Below are 9756 nucleotides of genomic sequence, written 5' to 3' on the forward strand. Positions count from 1 at the left end.
TCCAGAACCATTCACACATTGTACTAAGGGACATGGTGGTAGGCAGACAGTTGGACTGGAAGATCTTCGAGGTCTTTTCCAACCTTCATGATTCCATGACTTTATAATACCATTCTGAGCCCACCCACTCATCTCTAGAATTTTGCTGCGTGTGTAATCTTATTTAGAACACTCATAGTCAAATTCATGGCGCTTATCAAGAATAAAACTTTTAAAAATAGGATTAATTTATTTCCTTATACCACAGGGCAGTTGTGCTGATAAATCAAGTTACCTCCGAGTTAGTGGTATGCAGAAGCCATATAAATAACAGATAAGTATTACATGCCTTGCAAGCAGACTGTTCGGTAATTAAATCTCCACACCGTAGTCAGAAACACAACTCACGGAACGAAATCCTATGTAGAAAGGAGTACAGAACGCACGCTTGAGTATTTACGATTAAAAGCACCATAACCACACAATCCACTGACACAGCGTATTTGAAACTAGATTTAAAACAGAAAGAAAATTTTTTCTGCTTTTATGAAACGCTTAAGTAACACAAGGTTACAAGCCATGCCTATGCCTTTTACTCAATTAGTCTTAAGAGTACAGGATAAATAAAATATTAAATACTATTATTAATAATTATATTATTATACAGTATATATTATTAATAAATATTATTATTAAATATTATTTACTTTCAGAAAGATCAATAGCGTGACATCCTGGTTACAAATTTGACATACTTAAAAAAAAACCCCACCCTTATTTTTCACTGTTCTTGGCAAGGCAGCATAATACACAATTTTTCTTGGATAATCTCAAGATACTGTTCCAACCCGGTACGGCTCTGTCTCCTTTGTGTGCCTGAGTCTATGTTCATAATTCATAACGCAGTCATACCAGTTTTAATTAGGAAAAAAAGTGGTTTTGTTGCTGTTTGTTTGTTGAATTAACTGAGTTTTTCTTACCTGTCCTGTGTTAATCCATCTCTTTCATTTGCTTTTCCTTAGAGATCACGGAAAGAAACTGAAGCCATTTCTAAACAGTTGACGCGTTTACTAGACGCGCGAAGGCGCACAGTTTGAGTTAGTGTACGCTACACGTGCTCCCTCTCTTGTTTAAATTGAACGTTCCACTGCGACAAGCCCGAGCGCCGCAGCCTACGCAGGGCCCAGGAGTGCCCCGCGCGCCGCCGGCCGCGGTCGGGCAGCCCGGGACGCCGCGCCGGGCCCTGCAGGTGGCGGCGGCCCGAGCCGCCCTCCGGGTCCTGTCCCGCCCGCGGCGCAGCGCCGGGCCGGGCGCGAGGGGCTGTGGGGGCAGTGCCTGGCGGGCAGCTCCCGGGCAGCCATAGCGAGGCCCCGCCGGGTGCTGCTTTTTGCCCCGCCCCGAGGGCTGCACGCTCTTTCCGGTGCAGGAGGCGAAGATGGTGGGTACGGCGCTCCGCGTGGCGGTGGAGGGCCCGGCCCGGGGCCCCGCGCCCCGGCCCTGTGCCCCGCGGCTGCGGGGCTGGCGCGAGCTTAGCGGCCGCGATGCCCGCAACCACGGCAGTTCCGAGGCGCTGCGGGCCTGGAGGAGTGCCTGCCCCACGCCGGCCTGGCCTGGCCGGGCCTGGCTGCGGCGGGAGCCGAGCACGGGGCGGGGGGGAGGACGTGGCGGGGGGGAGGACGTGGCGAGGGAAGCCTGCCGCGCTCGGTTTGTGCGCAGCGCCCGGGTTTGTGGGAGTGCGGGGCCTCCGTCCGGGCCGGGAACCCGCAGCAGGCGCTGCCTCGTGGCGCGCGGTTAGGGCCCCTGGTGTTTGAGTGTGTTGGGGCAACGGTGATTGTTTTGCTTCACGTTATTTAAAAAACAAAAACAAACAAACAAAAAACACAAACCAACCACATATTCGACCCCTTTTGCTGGGAAGGATTTAGCCAGACAGAAAATGAACCAGTGAAGCACAGAATCTGCCCCGTGTTTGAAATATATGGAGAAATGTCTGATTCAGAGCAGTCAGTTTCTGCTACCAGCGTTGGCGGAGTTACACATGGCTGCTAGAACCCGTTGAGCTGGCTGTGCAGCTAATGTTGGTGCTTTTACAGGGGACACCGCAGAAGGATGTTGTAATAAAACCTGATGCTCCGAGTACGTTGCTTTCAGAGAAACATGCAGACTACATAGCTTCGTATGGAACAAAGAAAGACGATTACGTGGGTATCAGTTTGCTTCAGCAAAGCTGTGGTTTTATTAACGGTAGTAATGAACCTTATTTACTTGTTTTAACCCTTATTTACTTGTTTGGTGCAGTCCAAAGTATAAGAGGAAGAAGGCTTTGTTGATTTCTTTAGGTCTGTGATGAGTTTTGGCATGTATTATCTGAGCATAAATGTGAAGATTATCAGATTAGCTCTAGAATTACTCTGAGACCTTGGAAATAAACTACTAGTTGTACCTTCATCCGCTAGAATGCATGACCGCAGCTACGTTCATGAGTGGGTGCTTGATGGGGCAGTGCACTGAGGTACACTGCAGCACTGCCCTGTGAATGCTGCGTGCGGGGAATGCTGTTAGCCGGTGTCACTTGTGTAGGTGTAACTTACCAGGTGGAGCACGTGGCAAATGGATTTTATTTGGTGAGAAATGTCAATAACTGCATGTCTGAGGGGAAAAAAAAGATTGCGGTTATCCTTACTGTCAATTTTACATATTTATATGTGTGTGTATATATGTATTTGTAAATTTACTTCTGTGTACAACTCTAGATTGTGGCAGTTCTGTCACTTGTTAGTAAGTTTCATTTCATGTTAGACTTCTTATTTTTGAGACTGGTTGAGGCTGTAATTTGAGTAGTAGTTTGGATGCCAAGACAATAACTAATGATCTGAAATGAGCTGCTGGCTTACTGGTTGCATGTGTTTAACTTGACACTTAGGTTAAGGCTTATAAAATAGGCAATAAGGGGGGGGGGGGTGAATTTAGTGTATATAGATAAATGTGTACATATGCATGTTTTTATGCACACACATGCACAATATACAGAGTAAGGGTGGCTAATACATTCTAAGTCATTTATGGAATTGAAAATGTTTGACTTATTACAGACTGTAAATAATGTATTTTCATTGCTATATTTTGATGACATGTTTATCTGATGAAGAACTAAAATAATGCACTTCTTAGGAGTACTGCATGTCTGAATATTTGAGGATGAGTGGTGTTTACTGGGGGCTGACAGCAATGGATCTCATGGGACAGCTGCACCGAATGAACAAAGAAGAAATTCTGGCATTCATCAAATCATGTCAGCATGAATGTGGCGGAATAAGTGCCAGCATAGGTCATGATCCTCATCTTCTCTATACCCTGAGTGCCGTCCAGGTAAAACTAATGTAGAAACAACCGTTTGCATTTAATGGTTGTGGTGATTGCAGGTATCTGATACCCGTTGGATACTAATAGTAAAAACTATTTCAGTACCTTATTTAAAAAATAAACATATCCAGTTGTCAAAACTTTAGGATTTGGCTGTGTCAATTCCTTAAAAGTGGTCAGATTTGAGAATGCTGCACTTCTGATGTTCATTTAATGATGAATTTGCATTCTTAATAAATTTTATAACACTCATCTCAAAGTGTTTCTCAGCTACAGCTTTTACTGGAATTTTGCATGATCCTGAACCTTGTAAATTTTTCTTAGTGTATACTGAGGTGAAAAATGTATATGTTCAGAGTAATTTTATATGTGCACATGCACCAAAAACTTGACACTTATTAATGTATATACATGTATACAATTACTATATAACATAATCATGTAATTATACTATATAAATGTATGGTTTAAGTATAGTATTTAGTGTGTGTAGTGTGTTTGCATATTAGTATCATGCAAATGGAACATCGTAGTAGCCAATTCTCGTTGTTTTCCTCAAATCTGTTTTATTTCTGTATATTTAAAAGATGATATCACTCTCCTAAGCGTTTTCTTTATTTGATGTGTACTCCTTCCCTGAGGAAAATTGAATTATTCTCAATTGTACATTTTCACCATAGCTATCTCCACTGCAGATATATTTTTTTGGCATCTAGTCAGTTTTTTTTTTCTAGTTCTTGCACAAACTGCAGTGAAAGACAATACATAGAGGTTCAAACACTTCTAAACAGTTGCTTGATTACATAGTGTATCTCTAATTGAAGCTTGTGGAAGAGATATTTAAATGTGTTACAAATAAATAAGGTAGCATCTGGTTTTAGGAAGAAAATTTTGGATTTGAGGTGTTAGGTTTGAAATCCTTAGGACAGAAAAATGCTGTTTCCTTGGGTCAGTGATGATTGTTGGCATGTATTATCTGATCTAAAGGTGATGTTTATCAGCACTTTAGCTCTAGAATTACTCTGAGACCCAGGAAACTGAAGTTTCTTTAGACGGTGGCCTTTGACCTTTTCCAAACACACCACTCAAATTCCTTTCATGAAGTCTAATTAAATATACGGAGAAGGAGTACAATGTGAAATTTACATTTTGTAAGAGGCATATAGTTCTTAGTTGAATACTTGATATAATTAGGAGGTACTGTTACGTGAACAATGCACCTCTATATGTAAAGCTGAAAAGTGTTAGCAATTGCTGACATTAAGTTTTTTAAACTTAACTAATGTGTCTTACTGAGCATGCGTGTCCTCGGTTAACAAAACCTGTTTAGTCCCATCTACATATCCAGAATGTTGAAAGAGTAACACCGCATCTTCCTTTGATCTCAGTTAATGGTGATGTGTTCAGGTTAGCTCTTGAAGGAGTGTCCTATGGTATTAGATTTTCTGTTGGAGTTGCTATGTTGATTTTTTTGTTTTTTTTTGCATTCCCGTAATTATTTTTAAATCAAATAATGGCCGACAATTAAAATACTCCAGCTTCCAGTTAATTTTAGGTATTCAAAGCCATAGCTGTTGGTAGTTTCCAGGTTCATTTTTTAAGTGTTCCTTAGTTTCACTTGTTCTTTCTGTTTTCAATTGTTCCATTACACTATTTATAATAAATTTTCACAAATTATAGGTGTTATGAGTAAAAACATGAAGCCAGCTGGGGCTCAGAAGCAGCATTGTTGCATCCACGTGACATTTTGTCATTAATTTATTGGCTCAAATTAGTGCTAGCTCAGAATCTTTGCATTGCTTACTCTGTGACCTATTTTTCCCCCAGAATATGTTCATTGTGCAGCTTGTGTCTAATCACATTGTTTATATTTCTTCTTGAATTGTTGCAATTTGCTATTATAATTCAAATATAAATGTATGTAAAAGCTGTATTATTTTGAACTAATCACTCCTGGTAGACTAGAACTGTTAAGTGGTATTAGTAACTATCTGCTTCACTTACAGGTGTACAAATAACAGCAGTGCACAAGCTGCAAATTTTTAATTCTAGAATGATGTTATCACGTCACAGAATTCACCCATAATCAAATCTCTCATTACACATAATACGAATGCAAAAGTAAAGAAGCCTGATTATGCTTTTGAAAGGAGAACTGGAAGTTGGAAAGCAACAGAACATGGAAGAATTCAACAAGAATTGCCTTCATTTTCATTTGAGAGATTTTTGGGTAGTGATAGACGAACTTCAGTGAATCAAATCTAATTTTAACAAAACTTACCATGTGCCAGTCAGAATCAGTTACATTAAGTCTTACAAATCCAGATTTTATTTGTAAATAAATGAATCTAAATAACCTTTGCTTCTCTTTGATTGTTACTGTTGCTTTCTTTTCTAGATTCTGATCTTATATGAAAGTCTCCATGTTGTTGATGTAGATAAAATTGTTGAATATATACAGAGCTTGCAGAAAGAAGATGGATCATTTGCTGGAGACAAATGGGGTAAATTTTAGATAGTAAAAATGTATTGATTTTGTTCACGTGTGTAAATCTATGAACTTAAGTTTTCTTGGATGTTTTGCATGTTTACTGTATATGAACACTTAGTTCCTGAGCTGTGTAAAAAACCAAACAAAACAAAAAAACCCACATTTGTGAAGGACAAAGTTTGGTTCTATTCCCGTCTGAAATATTGTAGATATTCTAAGATTCATTCCTTTTTTTTTTTTAAAATAAATTGTCCAGCTCTTAGAGAAAAAGACCCTTGGGCGCTTTTAACTGATAGTACTTTCCTGTGTTAGATACGCTATTTATGATGTTTTTGGTTGCTATTGCATGGCCTTCCTTTATGACCTTTATCCTTGTAGACTATGAAAGGCAGCTTTCACTGAATGGAAATGAGAAAAATACAAACTGTTTTTTTTACTCATCAACATTTATTAATACTGACTTTTGTTTATGCACATAAATTCTTTATGAAAAAAGAGAGTGACTTTTAAGCTGTAGCATAAGCACCGAGTCAATAAAAGTACTTATTCCCTTGGAAAGCTTCATTTGATAGAATATTTTGTGTCACTCTTTACTGTTCTAGTAAAATTCAACAGTCCTTATCATGGTTAGTACATGTACGATACTGGAACACTAGTAATTGCTTACCTTGTGCTTCAGGAGAGTCATGTTATGAACTTGCTTGGCAGTCATTCTGTAGTTTTTTTTGGTTTAGCATTGAGGTATAAATTTGCTAAAGCAAACTTGCAATTCTGATTACTCTTGATCTAATAACAAAAATGGCTTCTACTTCTGCTCAGGTATCAAAGAGAGCCCAAAGCATCAAAAGCAGACCTGTTTCTGTTCTTTTGTTTATTTTTTCTTAAATATCCACTGCTCTGCCTTTATCCAGAAGGGCACTACAGGTGAACTTTTATATAGCTGCTTGCAAGTTACCACTAGTTGAATTGACTTGAATATACATCTGAATGCAGATAGTGAGTTGTTTGCTTTTATGTACAGTAAACACAGATCATTTGAACTGTAATTTGCACTTTGTAAATTGTTGAGGAGATAATTGATGGATTGAAATGTGAGCAGTACAGGGACGTTTTTTCACTGTGTTGCTGTTTTTACATTTGTTCTATATTTTCAGTGGTGATTTAAATGTTGTTACTAATGAAAGTAATATTTCATTTCCTGCCCTCCATGCTTTAGGAGAAATAGATACAAGGTTCTCCTTTTGTGCTGCAGCAACTCTTGCACTTCTAGTAAGTCCTAAATAATCACTTGAATAAGTACAATATTTTTTCATTGGTGTACAGCTGAAGTTAACCAACTTGGCTGAACATAAAATATATTGGTTGCCTTTTTGTCTTGCAGGGAAAACTGGACGCTATTGACGTGGGGAAAGCAGTAGAATTTGTTTTGTCCTGTATGAACTTTGATGGAGGATTTGGCTGTAGGCCAGGTTCTGAGTCACATGCGGGACAGGTGAGTTTTTTTTATATGGAAATATATTAAATTATTAAATACCACACATTACCTCTGAACGTTGGGTTTTTGGTTGTTTTTTTTTTTTTTGGCATCAATCAGTGATGCCAGTTGATGGAAACTTTCTTGTTTCCAAAATGTCAATTTCTAGTCTTTTTCTTAGAATAAATGAACAAAGAGGTGGATACATCTGGGAAGTTGGTTAGGCACTCAGGAGGCCATAATCTAGGGAAGAAAAAAAAATAAGGGAACGATTTTTAGGACTGTGTTTCAGATTACTAGTGCAGTCTGAACGACATCCAAATAGTGGTGTCAATAGTTGGCATGAGGTTTTAGAGAGAATTTGGAATTGATTTTAATGTAGACATTGGAGAAGAAAAACATAATTGGGGAAAAAAAAAGCAACTGTCGTGATTTGTGGAAGTGATTACCACAAATTCTAATGAAACATATTATACAATTCACTTGTATGTTTGATATTTATCAGATGAATTGAGGAATAAGTGACACCTGAATCCTTTAATCTGTTAAATTGCAAGAATTAATTATTTGAGCAAAGTAAATTATAAGATGAGGTAACAACCTTGTGCATAGGAGCCTCTGTAATGTTTTGTTACAGGCACTGAAGAGTGTTTTACTGCTGACAGCAATTTATGAAAGATGGTCCATAAAATTTAGTTGAGAAGAGAGAGGAGTAGTGTTATGGAATAAAATTCAGGAATCTGTCAGGAAGAGAATCTCAAGGACTTCTTTCAACAGAAAAATTACACAAAAAAACAATTTCCTATATATATTTTTTTTACACGTAGGAGATTGTTGCACCTAACTTAAATTTATCGATAGGTACCAACCTTAGTAAACTATTTTCATTGCCTGTTTATTTTGTGTAACTACAGTGAGCAGTACTGTAGCCATGGTTTACCTAAGTACACGAAAGTAATATTGGTTACTTTGTTGAGAAAAGGGATGGTGGTTTTCCCCCACGCTCCCCTAGCCCCCACACTCCCTTATCCTTATGAGTTACATCTACAGTAGCATTGCCCATATGGTCTAAATGGCTGGACCATTCCTGGTGTTCAAGGAGATTGTCTATTTGGGGATGTTTTTTCTAATCAGGAAAAGGTGGTTATGAGCAGGCTTCAGTTGTTGTTGTGGTTTCTTGCAGTTTGTGTCTGCCTGAAATGTGCTGGAAGTATGGTGTTGCACTTATGTGTTATTTTTGAGGTAAAATAGACAGGGATTAAGACTACATGGCACTTTGAAAGTAAGCCTGCTGAGACGATAGTTGAACTTAGGATTGCCTGCAACATTCATGATTACTAGTAATCCTTTTCTGCCTGAGAGTTCATTTGGTCTTCAGTTTGCCTTCCATAAGCCTTAGAGTAAGAGGAATTTTGGTTGGTGGCCCTGCCTGTGGCAGGGGGGTTGGAACTTGGGGTCCCTTCCAACCCAAGCCATTCTGTGAGTACACATGAACATAGGCTGGTGACAAAGTTGTCATAAAGGCCACCTGTAGAAAGCAGTTTGAGTGCTCTAGCTTGTTTTAAAATAAAGTATTGCTCTGCCCTTCCATCTTTTTGGAAATCTTAGTATAGTATCTCACATCAGTAACAAGTCCTGTAATTACTGGAACTCTTTAAACAAAAGCAACTGTGAGATTAATATCTCCCTTTAGTGGAAAAATGAAACTTAGCTAAAAGGTAAAGTGTGCTCATTTTGTATCCTGTTTGCAGGACTACATTCTTCCTTTGAGATCTTCCTGTATTTAGTCTCTTTAACTGTTTAGTTTTTAAATACACAAAACATTTATGTCTGTAATTTTAGATCTATTGTTGCACAGGATTTCTGGCTATTACAGACCAATTGCATCAAATCAATGTTGACTTGCTGGGTTGGTGGCTTTGTGAACGTCAGTTACCTTCTGGAGGTCTCAACGGACGACCAGAGAAGGTATTAGATAGCTTATTTTGTTTGTTCAAAGCTTAATATAGAGTATTTTTTTCTAAAGTTGAAGACATCCTGGAATATGGCATTACTTTGATGAAATGCTTAGTAAACTCAAGAGATTCAGGCCTTCTTTGATTCTTTGTTTTGTCGCTAGCACTTACCTTGCAGTTCTTGGCTATTCATAGTTTGATGCCTCAGTTTAGGAAAGCATGCGTACTGAAATATGCCTTGATCGCCAATTCAACCGGTGTCCTATTAAATCAGGGCTTGAATATTTTCTGACAGTGGGAATGATACCTTCTGTAGGATTTGTACAAAAATTGTTTCATTTGATCTGCATCCTGTGTATAGCAGTGTTTTATGTTACAGTAAGAAATTGTGTAACTTAGAATAATCCCCACTGGCAAATAGACAACTAATCAATATTCAGAAAAATTAACTAGCTCCCTTTCCCTTTTTCCCTTTCCCTTTTTCCCTTTCCCTT

General features: G+C 38.6%; 1 protein-coding gene and 1 long non-coding RNA gene across 2 annotated transcripts in view; one reads left to right on the forward strand and one right to left on the reverse strand.

The window, feature by feature from the left end:
- Positions 214-1177, reverse strand: LOC110402585. The gene is made up of 2 exons (XR_002441194.1): positions 960-1177; positions 214-398 (listed from the first exon to the last, which is right to left on the reverse strand). It is a non-coding gene; the product is annotated as an uncharacterized LOC110402585 (long non-coding RNA).
- Positions 1284-9756, forward strand: part of RABGGTB (Rab geranylgeranyltransferase beta subunit) — a 17252-nt gene continuing 8779 nt past the window's right edge. Inside the window, exons 1-7 of the mRNA XM_021404590.1 lie at positions 1284-1417; positions 2073-2180; positions 3151-3348; positions 5741-5846; positions 7050-7102; positions 7215-7325; positions 9150-9275. Coding sequence (XP_021260265.1) covers positions 1415-1417; positions 2073-2180; positions 3151-3348; positions 5741-5846; positions 7050-7102; positions 7215-7325; positions 9150-9275 — 705 coding nt within the window. The 5' untranslated portion in view covers positions 1284-1414. The remainder of the gene's footprint in view (positions 1418-2072; positions 2181-3150; positions 3349-5740; positions 5847-7049; positions 7103-7214; positions 7326-9149; positions 9276-9756) is intronic.

The sequence above is a fragment of the Numida meleagris genome, chromosome 7 (genome assembly GCF_002078875.1).
Source record: "Numida meleagris isolate 19003 breed g44 Domestic line chromosome 7, NumMel1.0, whole genome shotgun sequence".
In the NCBI taxonomy this organism is placed as follows: domain Eukaryota; kingdom Metazoa; phylum Chordata; class Aves; order Galliformes; family Numididae; genus Numida; species Numida meleagris.